The sequence below is a fragment of the Vigna unguiculata genome, chromosome 9 (assembly GCF_004118075.2).
Source record: "Vigna unguiculata cultivar IT97K-499-35 chromosome 9, ASM411807v1, whole genome shotgun sequence".
NCBI classification, from domain to species: domain Eukaryota; kingdom Viridiplantae; phylum Streptophyta; class Magnoliopsida; order Fabales; family Fabaceae; genus Vigna; species Vigna unguiculata.
The window spans coordinates 6634070-6657880 of NC_040287.1; the positions used below are offsets into that span (position 1 = coordinate 6634070).

The window sequence follows — 23811 nt, forward strand, 5'->3', positions numbered from 1 at the left end:
AAAAAAAATGTAACTACAATACTCTTTTCCATTAATCTTTATAAAAAGAACTATCAACTTTTTTTATTTTATATAAAGTACAGGAGCAACTAACATATCAGGAAAAACAAAATAATCTGAACATATTTTTGTGAAAAGAGAGACCATGTCTTTATACACAGTTTTTATCCTATAAAATGTAAAAGGTGACCAAAACGATTCCCTCTAACTAGAAAAAATAACATGATATAAAGGAGAAAAAGTGATTATATAAACGAAATATGAATAGAATGAGCCTCGTATGCAGTGCTCACCTTCGTTCTTGCTTTATAAAAGTTTCACCCTCGCCACAGTACACATGCTTCTCCACAACCCTTCTGCACTTTCTTTTTTCTTTCCATTTAACACTGACATAACACAATTCCGCCACATTTTCCGTCTAAGAAACTGACACAACTTCTCTTTCCCTTAAACAATTTCTTTTATTTTCTCCTTTTCCTCTCATAACGCTGATTCTAAGCTTTGCACCAGAAGCAGAGACAAAGCAAGCACTTCTCAGTCTCTATATCTATGTGTATGTATGGAATCTCGCACCTTTCTTTATCACTCTCCAACCACCCCAAATGCTCCTTTCTGCAATTTTTTTCATTAATGTATATGTGGCGTTTCTTTTCCTGCTTCCCAGAAGATAAAAAGCCTTCATTGTTTCTTATCCTTTTAAATAATCAAAGTGGCACGCTTTCACCTCAAAACAAAACCCCTTCTTAGATCTCCTTTCTCGTTTAAAGCTCCTTTCTTAAAGGTAGTGAACACCATTTTCTGAAACTGCTGCATTTTCTTAATCTTTTATCCACCCTACAACTCTCAATTCTCCTTCTTTTCTTCTTCCTCTTGCTTATATACATTCCTTCTTCATAATTTCTTTGCAATTTCGTCCTGCATGCTGTTGTTCTCCCCTTTAATTAAAATCTCACCTTTCAGGTTTGTTCTTACCGCTGTAGATCTACAAGCTTTGTTCTGTTTCTAACTGCTTCATGTTTCTCCAAAAAAAGCCAAGAGAAAACTCTTGTTTTCTTTATACACCCTTTTGAATTCCATAAATGATGAATGTTTTTAGCCTCTCAAAACTAGTTCTTAAGTCCAAACATACACACAAAATTCAATCTTTTTTATGCTGCTATATCAGAAACAAATATCCATTTCTTACTGTCTGTGCCTCTGAATAGGGAGTTAGTTAGATATAGCAATAGCAAGCTTTTGTTGTGAAAATTTAGCATGATGGTAAACCAGAAGTAGTAGTAGTAGTTCATCATAATTCATATAGCAACAAAGAAACAAAAGTGTATGAGTGCATGTAGGCACTGTAGTGTATGAATACTTGTGTGTATTAATTAGATAGCAGGTAGGTGCAGTTGATGCATGTGTATAGTCTTAATTGAAAGGGTGCAGTAACAGTATTATACCTTTGTGTGCAGGGAGAATAGAAGAGGTAATGTGAAGGTTGAGTTCACATTATTTCATATTTAATAGAGTGATGATAGAGTTGGGTGGGAGCACAGTGACAGCAGAGAGGCATTAATACACACATACATAGCGTAAAGCAAAAGGTTTGCTTCCATTAACTGCTTCTCTTGTTCTGTCAAAAAAAGGTTCTGCATTTTTTTCAATTTTTCTCACTCTGCAAAAAGTCTATACCCCAGTTATTGTCATGTTTTATTATGTATGAAAATGTTTGTTGCTGTTGCTGTTGCTGTGTTTGATGGGTTGTTTTGTGTTTTTGGGTCTCACTTTGTCATGATTGCGATATGGGTTACCTTCACTGCTATTTTCGGCTATTTCCAGACTCATAAATACATCTCTAAAGAGAAAAAGCCACAAACACCATTCTGCAGAGAATAATTCAGGAAAAAAAATCATACCAAATCATGTCATGGCTAGTTTAATTATTCTATACACTAAAATAAAAAGTAATGTTAAATATATTTTGTTGAGTTTTAGTAATTTCAAAAGAGATTTGGTAATATTGGTGATTTCCTTGTGAGAGGTAGTAGATTGTTAGGGTTAACTGATTTTTTTTCAGTCTACCAATTTTAGTATTTAGATTTTTCATATTTATATTTAACTTTTTTACTTTTTGTAATTTATAAAATATTTGTCTTCGTTCCTTTATTGAAGTGTGATATGCTCAAGTGTTATTAAAATGGCTATTTAAAAAACAAAAACAATACTTGGAGGATATTTAGTAATAAAAATATAAAATTGAGGATTTTTAATGCATTTGTCACATAGGTTGTTTGAAATAGATATTAAAGTAACTTTTAAATTAAGAAGCAAACATTATAAATTCTGAATTTTGAAGATTAAAAAAATTGTTTCAAATTTAAGAGATAGAAGATTAATATAAAATTTTATTTACAGTGGTTACTTTTGTTTATTTACGTTCATTATTAATAATTTGTAACTTTAATTTCCGATAATACCTTCATTTATAGAAATGTTATATTAAATTTTAAACGAGTATATTCGTGGACACGTTACTGTTCTATGTTTCTTTTCCATAACCCTTAATTATTAACAGTTTTACTTTTCAATTTATTACTAAAGTCTTGTCTAAATTTATTATTAAATAATTAATTAATAGAAACTTTATAAGTTAAATAAAATTAATTTAGTGTGTGAAACTATACCTTTTTATCCCTTTTATATGTTTTCACTACAAATGACGGTTTCTCGTGTTCTCATTATTAAATATACAATTTAATATAAGTTAATTAATTAAAGCTGCGAACAGTTGAAAATATTAATTATACCTATTTGAGAAAGAGATATTAATGTAATAATAAATAAAATATTAAAGACTTCTCTATATTCCATATTCAGGTATAAGAACCAAGTTTGTGTTTTCGTGAGTTTTTTTGAATAAAATAATCAGAACTGTAAGGAATACTTAAAAACTAATATAAATATTTATTTAAGTTGAATATTGAAAAATAAATTCAACATTGAACAAAATTAGAAAGGATGATCAAAATGGGTTAAAAATATTTTTTCAATGTAATTAGAAAATATTTCCCCTATTGCATTTTTTTTTTTTGTAAACTAAAGTATAGAAATATAGACATTTGAAACATTTCATTTTGAAAATTTTAAACTTTGTTAATAAATGATTTTCTGAATTGAGTGTGACATGTAAGCTTTTGTTTACTTGATATTGACCATTACGTATTGCTGTAAAGAAAGATAATTGAACATCAATTTAAAACAAATAAAAGTTTTCATTAATTAATATAGTAAAAATGTACATACATACAGTTTAAAATTTTAAAAATATAAAATATAAAGATTCCAGAAACATTTGTTTTTAAAAATGCTAAAAGTAGTTTTGGTTAATCCTTTTAATAGTTTTAAAAATTATTTTTCCTTTAATCGGATAGTTTAACGGTGAAGACTTTTCACACCGACTCTTTAATTTAATTTAATTCTAATTATTTATTTACTAGCTTGAAATTACAATAAGAATAATTGTGTAGTATTAGCGGTGAAGACTTCTGATATCAACTCTTAAATTTTATTTTATTCTAATTTCTTATTTCATAGCTTGAAATTATAATTAAAATGGGTATATATTATAAGTTGGGTGAAAAACCCAACTATTGCATAATTGTTGAAAATAAACGGTCAAGATTTTCTTGCAGTATGTGAATTTTTTGTAATTATTTATAAAAAATATAAAAATATAATTTTAAAGAGTTTTGTTCTGGTGAAAAAATATTTAACAATTATTACAATGTTTACTAAAACTAAAAAATTTGTTTATTGTTGGTCATAATCTTAGTAGGGTCACCTTAGGTTATAGATAGATAGCTGAATTGGGTAAACAATTCAGATTATCTGATACACCAATTATCAATTCAATTGACTGTGACATTTTCACAACTGATTTTCCATTTTCTTTAAAAAAGACAACATTTTAGTACATCTCTCGTCCTATGCCGGAGGACTTTTTTTTTTTTTTCTTTAAAGAAATAAATAGATTTTTAATACTGTTGCGATCTAAAAATACTTAAAGAAATGAAATATATATTTATTTTTAAAATTAAGGTAAAATAAATGAAATAATTTATTTTCGAATGTAATGACTTTATGAAATAAATTTTATAATATGTCTACGTTTTAACTTAAGGTAATATTACTTTATAAAATTGTAATTATTTTTTTTTTTTTCAAAATGAGCTCAAATATAAGATTTCATGTAAAACTCGTCAAGTGAATTAAAGTTAGTCTTTACGTCAAAATTGAAATTTATTTGTTTGGGTTTAGACTATAAATCTTTAAAAGTTGATCATGGAGACCTATATACAAAAATTGTACTATACTAAAATTGATATTTCTAACCTTTTTCGGTGCTTTTGGTATTAAAATTGATATTTCTAACCATTTTCGCTCTCATAATTCAAGAGCAACATTATATCGTGAAAAAAATTAAGTTACACCTCTTTTTTTTTTTTTTTCTTGTGACTTCTTATATATTTGTTGTCGTGTAGTTTAATTTATACATATTTACTACATTAAACTATCAAGAAATTATAAAAATCAGTATTTTTTATAGAAATTCATATTAAATCAAATACAATAAAACTGTGTAAAAAATTTGTATTGACAGTATATTTTAATTAAACTCTTTATTTCAAAAAAAATTAACTCCTAGTAATATCAATATCAGCAATGGATTTATAAGAAACCATTCAATGTATTCTTTTTTAAATAATTTTTTGTATTTATAATAAAAAAGAAAAATTAAACAATAATAAAAGGTAAAATTAAATAAGGGTTAAATATGATTTTTGTCCTTTAACTTTTAGTGAATTTTGAAATTAATTCATTTTAAAATTTTGGATCAATCTAATCCTTCATCTTTCGAAATACGTGAATATAGTCCTTTTAATCAAATTTTCTAAGTTTATTTGACATTTCAAGTGCGTTTGATAATAATATTTGATTTAACATTAAAACAAAAATATGTCAAAAAATATAAACAACTCAAATACAATCCTAAGTTTCGTATGAAATATTAGAGAAACCTAACAAAATTTGATTAAAATGATTAAAAACACGTATTTTAAAAAATAAATGACTAAATTGGTTCAAAATTTTAAAATGAACTAATTACAAAATTCATTATTAAAAAAGTTAATAAATTAAAAACATATTTAATACATTAAATAAATATAAAAAAAAAATTGCATGAAAAATTAGAGTTTTGAGGGATGATGTGTATGTTCCGTGAAAGGGACAGGACAAATGATTGTTCTTCGTGTTTTTATAAAGATCCGGAGTAGTCGATAAGCGTTGGCATGAATTATAGTTTTCGCGGCTCCACATTAGTTGGCATCCAAAAGACCGAAGGCAAAGAGAAGAGGGCCAAAATCTTTGTTTTTTCGGCCACGCATGATAAAGGTTGCAGTGCTTTAGCCTCGGTTGCGCGTACAACTGACACTGTTATTTGGTGATGGATTTCCAAGCACCACCAACCTCAGTCACTGCTTTTGGCCATGTTCTGTCGCTGTAGTTCAACTTGGCAAGAAGTTAAACCTTTTTTTGTGCTTTCTGCAAAACCCCTTCATACATACCTGTCCCTCCAAGAACTTGGAGTAGACTAAGTTTCAAAAACATCTCCTTTGGGACCACCACTTCAAACCATAAATGAAAAAAGCTTCTTTGCTTTTGCCTCTTCCTCTCAACTCTTTCTAGTACTACCCACATCCCAAATAATTCACCATACCACCACACACCCCTTTTCTTTCTACCTTATGCCTATCACCCTATGGACATGCAACCTATACTTCCACCCTAATGGCCCTTCTCAAAAATTTTCAATACCTCCACTCATTCAAACAAAATTTTACAATATCAATGTCTCTGTAAAAATGTTATATGTCAAAATCTAGATTTGTCACGTATCAAAATTTAGATCTTTCTTTACTCGAAAGATGTTATGTGTCAAAATTATAGGAGTTTGAAAATAGAAAATAGTCTAAATTTTGCTATGTAAATAACTCAGATTTTGATACATAAAATATCTAAAAGATGTTAACACTAATTTAGAGAAAGTGACCAAATTAATACTTTTTACAAAAATAAAAACTTAATTGAGTAAAACAATAGATATAAGGACCAAATAAATTAAATGTTCTAAATATAAGGACCAAATAAATTAAATGTAAAAATAGAAGGACCAAATTATTAATAATTTTTTTTAGAAGGAATTAAGAAAGCAAGTGAGCTTTTCAAAGACAATACATACATACTTTAATCTTATGATTCAATAGGACAAATTTAAATATTTAGACAATTTTACGCATGTAGGTGATGATGATTTTTTAGTTCTAAAGTCATACTTAGACTTTGTTTTTTCTTAATTTTATATACGTTAAATTTAAAAAATAAAATTGAGAATTTATTGTTGTTAGGAAAGTATATATATATAGATATAGGCTATTCCTGGTTTGCATGTATATATATAATATGCACGTCACTTTATTTATGATCCACATCTTTTCAGAGAATATACAGCACCTAGGGGAAGAGGAAAACACTGTCTGGATTTGATGTTATGCCATTCTCTCCTCCTCTTTTTCCCCTTCTTTTCAGCTTTTCAGCCGTTACAAAGTTTCATTTCTTTCCCACTCTTGTACTTTCTATTCTCTTCCATCAACACCATTGCATAAGCCATAAGCTTAGACATGCTTTGTTTCTGAGTGAAACCTCAAACTTGTTGTGCCATAAAAACCTTTTTCCCAGCTGGAATCTGTCTTTTTCCCACTTCCCCCTCTCCTCCTGACAGAAACATAAGACAAACTTGATTGTGTGTGTTTTCCACAGAACTACTCTTCCAAGTGAAAAATGAAGGATCCAGAGGAGCACCAAGTGAAGTCTAGAAGGCCTCTTTCAAAACCCACAGAACGTAGAAGAAGGTGCAGGAGAAGGAGCCAGTGCAAGCCAGAGAAATTCCAAGAAACAGAACTTGATCCACACCTTGCTTCCTCTGCCACTTCCAAGAGTCTTGTGTTTCATCAAAGGCCTGGCTATGGCCAACTCGGGACCAAGTGTCTCGTCAAAGCTAACCACTTCCTTGCTGATATATCAGTATCTGACTTGAGCCATTACAATGTAAGTTAACTCTAATCTTATATACTGCATGGATGGTTAAATTTAGAAAAGGTAATATTTTTTGCCACCCTCATGAGAGTGGTTAAAGAAAAGTACATTAATTCTTCCAAAATAATCAAATTGTCTTGCATCATCAAATTCAGGGGGTTGGCCTAAAACTGTTTTGACTCACTTTGTTGTGTTTGGTTTTTATTAAGGTTAAAATAACACCTGAAGTCACTTCTCGAAAAACAAGCAAGGCTATCATAGCAGAGTTGGTGAGGGTTCACAGGAACACTGACTTAGCCACGAGGCTCCCTGTGTATGATGGAGGAAGAAACTTTTACACTGCTGGTTTGCTTCCTTTTACATGCAAAGAATTCAGTGTAACATTGAGTGAGGATGATGATGCCACCAATGGTACCAGGTAATCTTTCAAGAGTACTGTATTTTGTTCATAATCATAAGTGATCCATCACTCTTTCTGAATTTGTATCCAATTTTTGGATTTTGTTTAATGAGAGTGTGTTAAGGAGTCTTAATTATTTTGTAACAGGGAAAGAGAGTTTAAGGTGGTAATCAAGTTCGCAACTCATGTTAGCATGTATCAGCTACGTGACCTTCTAAGTGGAAAGCAAGTGGACAATCCACAGGAAGCTCTAACTGTCTTTGATATTGTGTTAAGGGAGCTTGCGGCTCAGAGGTGCATTTGGGGTTGTTCTTTGAAAGTTGTATGTTGATTACTTTTGTACCATTGATTGTGATAATTTTTCATGTTTCTTATGGTTTCATGTGCATTTTTAGTTACGTGTCAATTGGGAGGTTTCTTTATTCTCCGGATGTAAGAAAACCTCAGCAATTGGGTGGTGGCCTTGAATCGTGGAGGGGCTTCTACCAGAGTATAAGGCCTACTCAGATGGGATTGTCACTTAACATTGGTTAGGCTTCCACCAACAATAACTAATAAGTTTCAATCCTTTGTTTTCCTTTGTCATTGGTGTTTCTTTATTCAGTTATGTTTGATTCATTCAGATATGTCATCAATGGCTTTCATTGAACCACTACCTGTGATTGATTTTGTTGCTCAAATTCTGGGAAAAGATGTGCACTCAAAGCCATTGTCGGATGCGGATCGTGTCAAGGTATGAATATTGTGTTTTGGAATCCCTGCAATCATTGTTAGATGAACACTATTAATGTTGTTTTTAGGAAACTCTGCAATCAATGTTCTGCTAACACTATGAATGTTGTTTTATGGAAAACCACAACTGCTAACACTATGAATGTCTCTAGTTCTCAAATTGAGATAAACGTTTAAGTAATATCTAACCAAAATATGTGTGGGCTGTCACTGGAAAACAGATAAAAAAGGCCCTAAGAGGTGTAAAAGTTGAAGTTACACATAGAGGAAATTTTCGAAGGAAGTATAGAATATCAGGACTGACTTCACAGCCTACAAGGGAGCTTATGTATGTCTTTTCTGACTTTAGAAGGTTGAAATTTACATTTTACACATATCCTCCTTTGAAATGACTGTCTCTTTTCCCACTGAACAGTTTCCCTCTTGATGAGCAAATGAACATGAAATCAGTAGTAGATTATTTTCAAGAAATGTATGGATTTACAATCAAATATTCTCATCTACCTTGCCTTCAAGTAGGAAGCCAAAGGAAGGTGAACTATTTGCCCATGGAGGTAATCCCTGCTTTCAATTTAATCAAATTAAACTATTCTATTCTACCTTTTTCCATAGAGAACTCATGTGAATCTTGTCCCAGGCATGCAAAATAGTTGAGGGCCAGAGATATACAAAAGGGCTAAATGAAAAGCAGATAACTTCTCTGCTGAAGTTCTCATGCCAAAGACCCCGTGAACAAGAGGCAGACATTTTACAGGTCACATTATCATGGATTCTTATCCTTCCCTTTTTGATACAATTTTCTTTTAGAGTCAATTGGACATTATGTAGTTTGAAATTGCAATCATAAACTTCATCCTTTATAGTCATGCAGCTCTTCCTCTTCTAACATGGTTTGTTTAGTTTGCTTTATTTATCTAGAGCTTATCTTTTTACTTGCAGACAATGCAACAAAACAATTACGACAATAATCCATATGCAAAAGAGTTTGGCATCAGCATAGATAGCAAGCTTGCATCTGTTGAGGCTCGGGTCCTTCCACCTCCTTGGGTAATTTTCCCATAATTAAATTGTTTACCAGTTGTTTACTTCTTTCATTGTGTTGATAATATATTTTGGCTCTTCTTTTTACCTATAGTTGAAATATCACGACACTGGAAGAGAAAAAGAATACTTGCCACAAGTTGGTCAGTGGAACATGATGAACAAGGTCAGCTCAGACGTGAACATATATTTTGGTGAAAGAAAAGGAAACCTACTTGTTCCTGACTGATTGGAATTCTGGTAATTTTAATGCAGAAAGTTATAAATGGAAGTACTGTAAGATATTGGGCATGTATCAATTTCTCTCGAAGTGTACAGGAAAGTACAGCTCGTGGATTTTGCCAACAGTTAGTTCAGATGTGCCAAATCTCAGGCATGGTAATGTTTCAAAAGTTGTCCAAGTCTTGTTGCTGAATTCTTTTTTAGGCACTATTTATTTGAACTGCACTCCATACTATTTCAAATTATAAATACTCATCTTTCATTATATATCATTGTCACTCCTAGTTACATTCATTGTCAAGATGTAATGTGTACCCATTCTTGTGTCACCCAATAGTTTTAGCTATCGTGGGTTATCGACCAATTGGTTTGAAGTTTGATCTTTGTCAGGAATTCAGTCAGGACCCTGTGATTCCTATATATTCTGCAAGACCAGATCAGGTAAAGAAGGCTTTGATTTATGTACATTCTGCTGCTATGGACAAGCTTTGTGGGAAAGAGCTAGAGTTACTGATTGCCATTCTTCCAGACAATAATGGCTCTCTGTACGGTATGATTCTAGGTCACTCTTCCATTTGTATTACTTCATAACTATAACTAAAGATGTTACTGGTTTATAATTATAGAAATGTTGAGGTTATAGTGACTTGATGTTTCTTCATTTTGACTTTTGTTTTTCATTTCTTATGCCTGTAATCTGGTAATGTAATGCCTCATTCCTCTCGAATATGTTTTTTCCCTGGTAGATTCCTTTGTAAACATGGTATAAAGAAAAAAAGAGATGCTAGCATTTCTCCATTATCTATATTTCAGTTTCTCTGTGGAGAAAATTATTTAACACTTACACTAAAGAAACAAACTCTTCGTTCAGGTGATCTCAAAAGGATTTGCGAAACAGATCTGGGGTTGATTTCTCAATGCTGCCTTACAAAACATGTATTCAAGATCAATAGACAATACCTTGCAAATGTGGCACTTAAAATCAATGTGAAGGTCTGCTACTGAATCTTCGATCATAGTTTACAATCCAAAAGTGACAGGGTGGCTACATGCTACTCTAAATCTTTCCTTTGATGTCTTTAAGTCTTCTTTTATATGTAATCATTATTTCCATTTCTTTTGCTTAATTAAACTATTTATTCTTGCAGATGGGAGGAAGAAACACAGTGCTTTTGGATGCTTTAAGTTGGAGGATTCCACTGGTCAGTGATATTCCAACAATAATATTTGGAGCTGATGTAACTCATCCAGAATCAGGAGAGGATTCTTGTCCATCAATTGCTGCTGTAAGCATTTCCAAACTTCTATATGCAACTAAAGGATGCCCTATGTTTGGTATGTACTTGAAAGGACTTAGAATGTTGTTTTCTTTGATGGAGCTTGCTGTGTGGCAGTAGGATCTTCTTCACCCTACTCTATTTCTTATTGCTTTTTGAGTAATATAGTACTGGAATTATCTCACATGTCCTGTTATTCTCCTATTTCATTTTTTCTGACCTCTTAACTGATTATGGTAATCCAGGTTGTAGCCTCCCAGGACTGGCCTGAAGTAACAAAGTATGCAGGGTTGGTCTGTGCTCAGCCTCATCGAGAAGAACTTATTCAAGACCTTTTCAGATCTTGGAAAGATCCACAGAGGGGTGTAACATATGGTGGTATGATCAGGTACTTAACTGCCATCTCTTTTAAATTTATCTCTTTGTAAATGTTTTCGCTTCAAATTCATATAGGGTCCCCTGTTGTATTTATCTGGTTTTTCTTTAATGGTCTTACAGTGTCTTTGCTTCACATTGCTCCACTTTGGAACTCGATAATTGACAACTAGGAAATCTTAATGTGTTTTTAGCGTTTATCATTTGATGTTATCCAACATCTGCATTCATATTAGTTCATGCTAATGTGTGAAACTGCAGGGAGCTTTTACTCTCATTCAAGAAGGCAACGGGGCAAAAACCATTAAGAATAATCTTTTACAGGTAGGATTGGATCTGTTCTGATGTTGTTATGGTAGAGGTAGTTAAGAATGTGGGCTATGCAGTTACTTTAACTACAATGTTATCTAATATGTAATCAGGGATGGGGTAAGTGAAGGACAGTTCTACCAGGTTTTGCTATATGAGCTTGATGCCATCCGCAAGGTACTTGGAGAAAACAACTCAGTATAGTTATAACTTTCATCAGTTTTCTATTCTCCAGTATTTATATTCTCTTTGTATATAGGCTTGTGCATCTTTGGAACCTAGTTACCAACCACCAGTAACATTTGTAGTGGTTCAAAAGCGGCATCACACTAGACTCTTTGCAAACAATCACGATGACAGAAATAGTACTGATAAGAGTGGGAATATCTTACCTGGTTAGTTTTCTTTTTGCTTCTACCAGCTGTTAGTTGTCACTATTTTAAGGATATCTGAATGCAAGTGTCTAAAGGGGATGAATTCAATTGAAGATATAAGAGATTATTTTGGCCTAAGAAAGTTTTATGGTAGTGTTACATTTTGACCTATGAAGGTGTCTTAAGTACCGAAGTTCGAAACGGACCAAATCTGGTCAATGGTTGAGACTAGCCGAATTAGGCCGAAGGTCGAGACTAGACTGCCCGGCTCAGGCCGGTCCTGGCCGAAAGTTGAGATGGGTCGGCTTGGCTCAAACTGAGATGGGTCAGTCTGAACTGAAAGTTGACCTTCACCAGTTTGGCTGAAAGTCGAGATAAGCCTATTCAAACTGAGAGTCGAGACGTATATTCAAACTAATAATATTTTTTCATGTTTAAAAAAAAAATGACTTGGTCTTGACCCAAGGGGTTTTTTGGACATTTTGGTCATGAGCCTTTTCAATGTGGGCTTTTTGACCCTGTAGGCTTTTTTGGGTCAGGGCCAAACCCTATGAGGTGGCCCAAATTGATAGCTCTGTATTGTATGGTGTGGTAGATTGTAAGATCTTTCACTCTTCTGCACATTCTCCAATTTCATCAACCTGTGTTGTAAACGTTCCCAATTGGACTGATTTTAATGTAGGTACTGTGGTAGATTCTAAGATCTGTCATCCTTCTGAATTCGACTTCTACTTATGCAGTCATGCAGGAATTCAGGTATGATAATGGTAACGCTATTGTTTCTGCCACATTGGTTAGGACATAGGACTGAAAACCTGCATAAATTTCTGCAATCACCATCTCATTGTTGTAAGCCATTAAAATATCTAGTATGTAGCAGCATCGATTTTACGTTTGTGATGGAAATTTACAGGGTACAAGTAGACCAGCACACTATCATGTCCTCTGGGACGAGAACAATTTCAGTGCAGATGAGATTCAGTCTCTTACCAACAATTTATGCTACACGTAAATGATTTTTCTATTCGTCATCTCAGCTTTATTATGCTATATTTTCTAAGATGACATAACCTTCCTTAACATTTTGGTTGCAGTTATGCGAGATGTACACGGTCTGTTTCTGTAGGTAATCATGCTAAACTCGACAGTATCTTTGGACAAACTTCTCAAAGTGGACTTCTAGAAAACAAAAAATAATGATATAAGCTTTCCAATAACTTAGTTTATGACCAAATTAAACAATAAATATTTATAGAAGTATGGTAAAAGTTTATACAAATTAACTTCTGCATGAACTTATTATTTATAAAGTTTATGTTGTGTGTGCAGTGCCTCCAGCATACTATGCTCATCTAGCAGCCTACAGGGCTCGATTCTACATGGAACCTGATGTTGTTGAGATTAATAAACTGCGAGGAACAAGATCGAAAGAAGGGCCAGTTCGGCCACTGCCTGCTCTGAAAGAGAAGGTGAAAAATGTTATGTTTTACTGTTGAATAGAGCAGGTGAGGAATGTAATGTTTTACTGTTGAATGAGATGCAATAAGAGGCTTCGCAGTTGAGAAACAGCAGCATATATAGTTAACAGAAACTAATTAGAGGTCACAAATTTGTCGATGTTGATATTATAAGCACTTCTGCATGGGAAATTTTGAGTATATCTTTATAGTCCTAGTTTTTTCTGCATAATTGATGAGTCCTACCATGGAGACGCAACAACAAACGGCTGAAGGTCTTACACAAACTTAGAAATGAAAAAATGGGGCATTTTTATCATAATTTTATTTAAAATTTATTTTTTGAAATTTATTAATAATTCTTTTCTTGAATATTAAAACAATTAGTATTAAAAAAGGTATAAAGTATTTAGTATTAAAAAAAAAAATTGAGGCCTAAACAAGGGACTTTACTTGTTTAGGTCTTCAGCTTTAGACTAAAGGATTGATACCATTTTTTAAATTAAAGTAATATATCAAATGTTGCCATCGATAAACTAAACTCACGTGGGATTCATCTAAAAAAAATTAAACTTGTGACTTTACTTTTGGTTGGATTGAGAATTTACCTATAAACATATTTATAAGTATACTAAAATTATGTTAAGTTATAGATGGTTTAATAAGTGATAGGCAATTTTCTTCATCAAATAATACAATTTTCTTAAACAAGTGATACTAAATTTTGGAGACATAAATCATGACTTTTCAAAATGTGTATTAGGAAAATAAATTCATTATTAGAAAGTAAAATTGATTTACATAAATATCATCAAGTCACCCATATGGGTGTTCTTTAGACCACTAACAACAACACAACAGAGAAGTAAACATTATAATTTTAAAAAATGTTAAAATTTACAACTAGAAGTTAACCTCTATCGAAAATTTAATTATAACATTATCTCGGAATAGTTTTAAAGTAAAAAAAATTCCTCACCAACTTAAATCTTAAAAAGAGAGAGAGAGGGGTTTGGTTCAGATGTAGACATAGCTCGAGATTTCGATTGACTTTGATGAATAATCATGATGTCCTATTGAGTGGGATTTGAATTTGATTGAGCTCCTTTACTTTCCTTAATTAAGATTTGCATAAAACTGACCTTTTATGTTGAAGCTAATCACACATTTCTTCCTAATTCCCAACCCTTGGATATAATAATTAATAAACGGTCTTGCATCACTTTCAAATAATACGTTCCTGGAAAACAAAGAAATTTATGGATTCTATGATTTTTAATAAGGTTAAATATGTTTTTTGTTTTTAACTTTTATTGAAATTTGAAATTAGTTCATTTTTAAAATTTTGGACTAAGGTAGTCTTTCATCTTTAACCAACTTAAATACAATCATGAAATGTGTTTGAAATGTCAAATAAATTTAATAAAAATTTGGTTAAAGGACAAAATTCACACACATTTAAATTTTGTCTAAGTTTCGTAAAAAAACTATTTCCAATTTTCATTTAATCTTGAGGGACGAAAAACATATTTAACCCTTTTTAATATAACCACTCATAATAAAATTAATAAAATTAATTTATTATTATTTTTAAATATTACTAATATATAAAATTTAGGTTAAATAGTTTTTGTAGTCTTTTATTGCTATAATGATGTGATTATGAATGAAAAATAATTTAATAAAGAAAGAGAAAGTATCTACAAGAAGGTCAAATAGTCCTAACAACAACCACTGAGGAAGAAATAAGAAAAAAAAGAGTTATTATGAGTAAAACTTCAGAAAATTGTAGAAGGAATAAACATCACTAAAGTAAAAAATAATAAAATTATTTTAGCACTTAAAACAATATTTCAAGACATGATTTGGATAGTAACTATGAATCATCTTCAAACACAAAAGTTCTCTAGGAATGACTGAAAATTGGCCTTTTTTAACATTTGGCTTAAATATCTTTTTCATCTTCATTTTCGTAGTGTTTGTTGCGAATGGTCTTCATTTTGACAGAATATTTAAAATGGTCCTCATTTTCGCAATTCGTATTTTATTTGATCTGTGACGTCGTTTAAGTCAGTAACGGAGCACTGTATAGGTGGCACTGTTTGTATTACGTTGCATTGGGGTATGTTACGTGTACTGTACAGATGATTCCGTTACTGATTTAAACGGCGTCACAGAAAATGACCAAATAAAATACGAATTGCGAAAATGAGGATCATTTTAAACATTTGGTGAAAATAAGGACAATTTTAAAGATTTTGTCAAAATGAGGACCATCGGCAACAAATACTACAAAAATTAGGACGAAAAAGGTATTTAAGCCTTAACATTTCAACTAAATATATAATACAAAATATTACATATGTATATCAAATCCATTAATGACAAGTTGTTCAAACAAAAGACTAGCTTCGAAATATTATGTCATGCCAAATTCAGTTATAACAAAAGTAGCATCACCAAGCATAAAAGTATGTTACAAATTTAATTTTTTTAAAGGTTATAACTTTCCTCTCAATACTTTCAACCAACAAAAATATTAAAATAAAAATAGATAGATTGGATAGTAACATGCTACCTTTTAAATAAGCAAACACTCCTACAATTTTGATTCATCATATTCAAGCACGTAGCTTTGTCTAACCGATCAAATGCAAGCTTTATCAATTGTAAGTTTTCATTTAAGAAGGTCAAAAGTTGTACTTCTCAAAATTTAAGATTATACTATAATCATGAATCATAACCAATCAATGCAAAATAAATCATGATCACAAAAATAATCTACATCACAAATCTTGCTAATATTTGTATATTTTTAATTCAAATTATGATATTTACAATTATCAATTTTTTAAAAATCATACTTTAATTACTCTTTTAGGTTTCCTAAACTTTATCATTATACCTCTCAAGTCATAATGGTCTCACACCAATATAAATAATTGTTAGTAGGTTGTACAAACTTATAGATACAACGAATATATTACAATGACCTCTCTACCCGAAAATATAATGAAGAGGACAATCAATAAAAAAAGTGAGGTGTGTGATTTTTCTACTCAACTAATTATGCACATAAATTCAAGATAGTCATATCATCATCCAATATTTTCCTAAGTCTACCTGACCTCTATCCGGACTATATACCTAGTGTATCTTTATAATTATCCATACAATGCTTAAAATTCACCTAACATTACTACTTTCTTATTCATGTACCTTATTTACAGTCGCTATAATTATTGTAAATATCAATATCATATTTCATTTATAATCATCTTCCCATATTAGGTTTTCATACAATTCTTGAAATTTAAACTTATTCATAAAAACTTGAAATAAACAAAAAAAATTTGATAGCATAACCATTGCCTTTTTTACGTCTCAAAATTTTAAAATAGTCAAAAGTTATAAGGAAGGAAATACATATGTCAAATTATTAGTGTACTAGAAATTGGACATCTTCGAACTCAATCCAATTTGCAACAAAATTTCATCAAATTAACCTAACCGTAGGTTCTTATACCCCAAATATTCATTTTTGGACCTAGAATTTCCGAATTATATTCATTCATGTACAAAGTAAAATTAAGTATATTATACAGTTGGATAAAAATTGTCAAAATAAAAAGTCAGAGATTGTGATATTGACTCTTCTACCTTAACGAAGTAAATGACACTTTATGATTGAAATAGAGTGCTCAAAATAACATATTTTCCTATTTAAGTTGTTCTAGGTGAAGCTTTAAAAGATAGAAAATCAATGTTCATGATGTAGAACTTATAAGAATAGGAGGGAATAAATCTTGATTTTATTTTTAATTAAATGAAATTCAATGACCGAAAATTTAAATAACTAAGAAAAGAAGAGAAGAGGATAAGAAAGTTTACCTTTGACCTTTCTTTTCTGTTGTAGGAAATTATGAGGAAGATGTAGACATGTCAAAGTGAGCCAACCCGGCTCACACGGGTTGGCCACCACGAGCCGGGTTGAAAATGAGTGAACCCAACCCGGCTCACTTTCTAGTGAGCCAGAAATTTTGTAACCCAGCTCAACCAACCCACCTAAAAAAATTTTTTTTTTTTTAGTATTCAAATATTTAAATAAATTTTTAAGTAACCCCTGAGATAACAATCATAGTAAAATCAAAAATCAATGTTTTGATCATGCTCACCACCAATATATTGAAGAATTATTTCCAAGAAAGTATCCATTAGTCTAAGAAAGCATGACTAATATTACAAATTTTCTGTCATGCTATTCAACAAAATATAAATAAAAAAACTATATATTTTTTCATGCTAATTTAGAAAAAATTGTTTATAAGACGGTTACTTGAGTAATTTACTATAAAGATTATAGTTAAAGATTAAAGTAACAACACACACACACACACACACACATATATATATATATATATATATATATATATATATATATATATATATAACTTGACAATCAAATTAATTAAACATTCAAACTATTCAAATATAATTAAGCAACATTCTAGCATTTAAAATTATTAAATTGTGAATAAATATAAAAGAAGTAGTAAATAATTATTAAAAAAATTAAAAAAAAATTAAAAAAAAAAATTGTAAAAAATTTTGGTGGGTTAAGTGGGTCAACCCACCATCAATCCGGCTCGAATCCGTTTAACCCGTGAGCCAGGTTGAGTTCAACCCACTTTTGAAAAAGTTAAATTTTTCTCAATCCAACCCGGCTTGAACCCATGGTGAGCCGGGTTGGCTCACGAGTTGAAACCCATTTTGACATCTTTAGGAAGATGTGAAAGACGTGATTTTATTTATAGGCAAGACTTTGCATTAAAGGACGGAGATAATTTGTAAAAAATAAAAGTATGTCTTAAATTTGGAAGGTTGCAATTGGGGGAGAAGAAAATGAAATCTACTCATTTACATTAAATTTGCCATATTATAGGAGTAAAAAATCCCTCTTACTTTGTACTTCTTAGAGATGTACCAAATTAGTGAAGAATTTTTCAACGAAATTATCGACAAAATTAATAATTAGTAAGAATTTAGTTAAGATATTTGTATAAATTAAATTCATAAAAAAATGAAATAAAGTTAATTGTAAACTTAATACTTATAAATCAAATGATTAACATTCATTGAACTTTTAAAATATTTACAAAAATCAACTTAATTAATTGATTGGAGGCCTAATTACAATTATTAAAAGTTGACTAAGAACTAAACTACAATTATTAAAAGTATGCTAGAACTAAGTTGCAAATAAATAAATAATTAAGGACAAGTTTTCAATTATTAAAAAATATTTAGAGGTTAATTTATAATTTTAAGAAATTTCATGGGCATATATGGAATTTTGGACAATGTTTTTGAAATTGATAAAGACACTCAATTTTGTTCTTTAAGAATGTAAAGTAAATTTTCAAGCCAAGAAGTCAAATATAAATAATAATAAATATTGCTTCTTATATTATGTAAAACAAAAAAGTATTCCTACCTCAAAGGTGAAGTTTCCATTTTCATTTGTTTGTGGTTTCTCATTATTGGACCCATGAGTCAAAGCCTCTAGCAATATAATTATCAAAATTAACTTTAACTTTAACATGAAAATGTTACTAAGAATAATTTATGTGTAGAAAATATTTATACCTTTACTTTCAAGCCATCATTAGCCCACATACACAAACCACAAAGATTGTATGAAATGAATTAATTTCATAGTTTTTACAACCACATAAATAAAACATCGAGAGTAGACACCAAATCTTGAATCTTATAAAACTTTATTATTCTTCTAGTAACATTTTTTTACTATACTATACCTAAAAATCCTATCCATTTAGAACAAAGTCAACACAACAGACAAGAAAAAACATAAGTGAACTTCTATGTTTTCTTCAAATTAAGGTATTGATCACAAAAGTACTCAAAGAAAGCTTCAACAATAATTTTTAAGCTCATATTAGACTCTTTCAATAAGTAAAAATGATTAAGAAAGAATGATTTTGATTTCTAGTAAATTGGTTTTGAAATGAGAGAGTTATGTAGAATTTAATTTGTTGGTTTAATGGATCAAAACTACATTTTAATATGTTAATTTCACTTATTAGTGAGAATCAATTAATAGGTTGCTATAACATATTAACATCGAAGGGTCAGTTTAAGAGATTTTAGTCTTAAAAGCTAGTTTTAACATACTAAAACAAAAAATATAGATCATATCATAGTTTTAAGTTATATAAACAATTAAAATGATTATCTAATAGGTTAAAATGTTTTTTTAGTCATTCTAGATCAACCAATATAATTTTAGTATAGATTACAATGTAGAATATACACACTTCTCACAAACTACACTAATATTATGTTTATTTGGAAAGATTTACTTTTCAGAGTGATAGAGAGGAATGAGAGTGACCATCGTGTTCGCTTCCTAGGATTTGAGAGCAAATGAAAAGAAGGAACTGCAGGATTTTTCTATTTTCTCATCTCTCCTTATATGTAATGATTTGAGGGTGATTAATAGTAGAATACCATTCACTAGTGCATTTTAGAGTTTTTACAGCGCTGTATATGCCTCGGTTTATGCGGACCCGCTGCATAAAAGCACGCGGTGGCAATTTTGTAATTAAATTCAACTTTTATGCCTCGGTTGTCATAATAACTGAGGCATATGGCTAAAAAAAATTTAACTCAACGCGTTGATCACTAATTTAATTTATTTATTTTTTTCACTGATGCAATATGCCTCGGTTCTCTCTTAACCGAGGCAGTAGAGACACGTAATTATTTTGACCACTGCGTTGACCCCTAATTTGAATTTTTTATTTTTTTTTACTGAAGGAATATGCCTCGGTTCTGTAATAACCGAGGCAGTAGTGGTAATATATGCCTCGGTTCAGCGCCTACCCGAGGCAGTAAGTGTATAATATGCCTCGGTTTCGAATAACCGAGGCAGTATCCCTTCGTAGGGTTAAAAAACCCCAATTTCTTCATTGTGCAGCGACATCTTCTCCGATTTCTCTGCGAGCTTCACCATCTCCGGCCAGCCTTCACCTTCGTCGCCGCTGTTGCCGACCCCCACCGTCACTCCTGTGAGGTCCGTCCCCGCAGCTCCCTTTCCGATCTCTTCAACCGCGACGACCTACGAAAATCCCGTTCGCGCAAACACGCCTCCGATGGCCACGGACATGACGACGCGATTGGCGTTGCAGAGGGCGAGGGCGAGGGCCAGCGTGGACACCACTTTGACTCTCTCTGAAGTGATGAACTCTGCGAAACTCGGTTGTGGCTGTTGGCTCTCCTCGGAGCTCGAGCTGAAGTGAGCGTCGTTGGAGGAAACACGAAGACGGGGAAGGGAACAGAGTGTGTGTGAAACTTCGACGAGAAGGGTTTGGCGGCGGAAGCAAAGGCGGAGGACAGCGCAGCCATGGCCGCAGACGGTGGAAGGTTTCAGTGTGTAACAGGAGGTTCTTCCGGTGCCGCTGCGTGTTTTTTTTTTGAATTTCTGATGCTCATTAGGCCTCGGTTCTGCGAGAACCGAGGCAGTAAAAATTAAATATGCCTCGGGTTGTAACCGAGGCATAAAATACTAGTTTTTTACCTCGGTCGTATATGCAGCGGTTGCGGACCCGAAGCCAAAAGCTGGAAATAACCGCTGTCATTTCCCTTCCCTGCACTAGTGATTACACCATTATCCTTACTCACATGCATGTTTTTCAATTATCAATGTAAGATGTAAAAATATGGCTTTTAAAATTATGCTCACAACAATGATTAATATTCCAAATTATTAAATTGTTTATAAAAAAATCAATATGTAAATATATTGTAATTTTTTTAAAATTTATTCATTTTAATATTTTTTATAAAATAAATCTAACTCATCTAAATATAATTTCGGTTATTTACAACATCAAGGGCAATTTTGATAATCTTGTTTTTTTTTTCAATTAAACTTAATTTTTAATCTATTGTATCAATCAAATTACTCACAAACTTTCACATACTTTATTTCTAAATCTACTCACTTTCATCCCTAAATTTTTTCAAAATAACAACACAAATTTCACCATCTAATATATTCAAATTCATCTTCTCCCTCCTTCTCAAATCAATCATCAAAAGTGAACATATCCTGATTGCTACGAAATTTTTAGAGTGAATTTATCAATAAGAATCAATAGTAAATTTGATATATAATTTGAGAGATTTATATTTGTTAATGTCTAAATCATTAATCAATCCAATAAAACCAATCTCAAATCAAAAGTCAACTCATATATAAAAAATTAATATTATTTTCATTCCAAAAATTTCTGAATATTTATTTTTATAACTTGCTCCTATTAAGATTTTTCACTCAACATTTAAATTTTTTACATAAATATAAAGGTGCTATTTAGAGAAAAATTAAAATTTTAATTAGTCCTCCATCTTAATGTGGGATATATTTAAAAAGCCCTCCCAATGTCTTAAAAACTCAAGAATAATTCATATTAATCTTTCTCTCTCAAATCACTTAAATGTGTTTTAAGGATACATCAAAATCCAAAATAAACCATAACTCAAATTCCGTTATTAACACTAGCCATGTCATCTTTCCGAATTGAGTTGGCAGAGCATTTAACATGCCTGGTACGACACCAGGGAAAAAACACAATCCAAAAGAAGTCCACATAGAAACCAGGAAGAGCAATGATTAAGGTCTTAAATGGAGATGTAATGTAACATAAGATGATTGTTCATGGCAAGGTAAGTCCAGAAGAGAAGCTTATTCCAGCCATGTTCCAACCCTTCATTTTGCAATCAGGGAGTGGCATCCATGTCCACTGCTTCCACTTCGTATCAAAACAGAGCCACGTCATATCCCAAACTCCGTCGCAATTAGAGACCAACGCCGCCGTCACGACGCCATTTTTCTCCTCCAAGCACCCCATCATCGCCGCATAAGGCTTCTCAAGCACACCACCAACCGTCGACACAAACTCCCACTTTCTTCCGTCAAAGCTAAGACCCCACAGTTCCACACCCTTCAAAACCCTCACGCTCCTATTCACCCCACCCTCTCCGGTTACCCTCGCACCCTCCGATTTCACGATCATCATATACCCATCACCGTACACGTGCAACCGGTCAATCACGTTCCCCCAGCTGAATCCAACCGTCAAATTACCGCCCACACCCCTCGGGTAGTTAAATCTCGGCCGTAGAACCACGGCCGCATCGCACTCCGGTGTCGACGCAACCAGGACGCTCTCTCTCGGCCCGTGAACCACGTTCAGAAAAACGTGGCCCCCGCCACGTGGCGAAAACTCGCTCGCGCCACTCTCCACTGCCTCCGTTGACTTCCACGTGTCAGTCCGGGAGTCGTACACGAACAAAACGGGGTGGTTCCCGACGAACTCCGCGAACATGAAACGAAAGTGACCCGACCCGGACGGTTCGGTTACGAGCTTCATACCGGATCGTCTCCACGAGGAGGTGCCACGTGGACCCAACGGGGAAGGGGGGATCTTTTTGACCGTCACGGAGACTAAATTAACAGCGACGACCTCGCGAACGGTGTTGGAGGCGAAGAGGAAGACGTTGTTGGAGGCGGCGAGGAAGTAGAGGTCCTCCCCGTGGAACTGAACCGGTTTGAGAAGGTCGGCGATGGGGATCCGGAACCAGCGATCGGAGCTCCGATCGGTGAAGGCGTGGAGGACGGCGTCACGGAGCCAGCGCTTTTTGTAGACGAAGAGCCAGGTGGTGGAAGTGGATAGAGTGTTGCACTGGCGAACGAAGGTGTGGTCGGAGATGATTCGGGAGAAGGATTTGTTGACGAGCTTTAAGCGAACGATCTCTGGTAGCACCAGTGAGAGGAAGATGTTTTGGATGAGTTCTTGTGGGAGAAGACAGAGGCCAATGGCGTTTTTTGGAGCTGGGTTTCGGTGATCGTCCATGTAAACACAGTGGAGTGTGTTGGATTTCAGGTGGGTGTGGTTGTTGTTGGATTCATGGATGAAGCTCTTATATCACAGAGTCGTTGTCTCAGTGTGGTTGGGTTTTGACAGGGATGTGTTTGATGATGAAGCTTTTTTTATTTGTAGGACAAGGACCTTTTCTTCCACTTAATCAATTTTTCAACACCCTATTCCTCTCCTTAACCAAAATTTACTCCTTTCTTTCCCTTCTTATCTATTCAAAAAGTTACCCCTACATTCTTTTGCACATGCTATATTATACATACTCGTGCTAATACTTTTTAATATTTTTCAAAATTTTAAATGAAAATTTAAATATACGGACAGTAAAATTTATATTTAAATGAAATTAATCTATTTACAAAAAGATAATATTTATATAAGTTTATATAATTAAAACTAAATAATACTTTATTGTTAATATTTTCCCTTTTAATAATCTTATTTCATCACTTAACTCTAAAATAAATATATAAATAAAAATCAGTAAGAAGAAAAAGTTACTGCTGTTAAAACTGGAATTAA

General features: G+C 32.4%; 2 protein-coding genes across 4 annotated transcripts; one reads left to right on the forward strand and one right to left on the reverse strand.

Annotated features, from left to right (window-relative positions):
* Positions 1–286: 286 nt before the first annotated feature.
* Positions 287–13537, forward strand: LOC114162374 (protein argonaute PNH1-like). 3 transcript variants are annotated; one of them, XM_028046245.1, is made up of 24 exons: positions 287–781; positions 1455–1586; positions 6862–7149; positions 7347–7555; positions 7685–7831; positions 7933–8066; positions 8161–8270; positions 8491–8597; positions 8685–8823; positions 8907–9023; positions 9209–9316; positions 9405–9476; positions 9566–9688; positions 9923–10082; positions 10404–10525; positions 10681–10818; positions 11055–11197; positions 11446–11508; positions 11607–11670; positions 11753–11888; positions 12550–12623; positions 12781–12875; positions 12962–12993; positions 13197–13537. In XM_028046245.1, the coding sequence occupies exons 3-24, from the start codon at positions 6883–6885 to the stop codon at positions 13361–13363; spliced, it is 2727 nt and encodes a 908-aa protein (XP_027902046.1). In that variant the 5' UTR covers positions 287–781; positions 1455–1586; positions 6862–6882; the 3' UTR covers positions 13364–13537. The 3 variants fall into 3 exon arrangements, with proteins under 3 accessions (XP_027902046.1, XP_027902047.1, XP_027902045.1); XM_028046246.1 differs by having other exon boundaries at positions 287–553; XM_028046244.1 differs by lacking the exon at positions 287–781 and adding an exon at positions 793–960.
* Positions 13538–21793: 8256 nt separating this feature from the next.
* On the reverse strand, positions 21794–23438 carry LOC114162274. The gene has a single exon (XM_028046100.1). The coding sequence runs from the start codon at positions 23263–23265 to the stop codon at positions 22066–22068; it is 1200 nt and encodes a 399-aa protein (XP_027901901.1). The 5' UTR covers positions 23266–23438; the 3' UTR covers positions 21794–22065.
* Between the last annotated feature and the right edge of the window lie 373 nt (positions 23439–23811).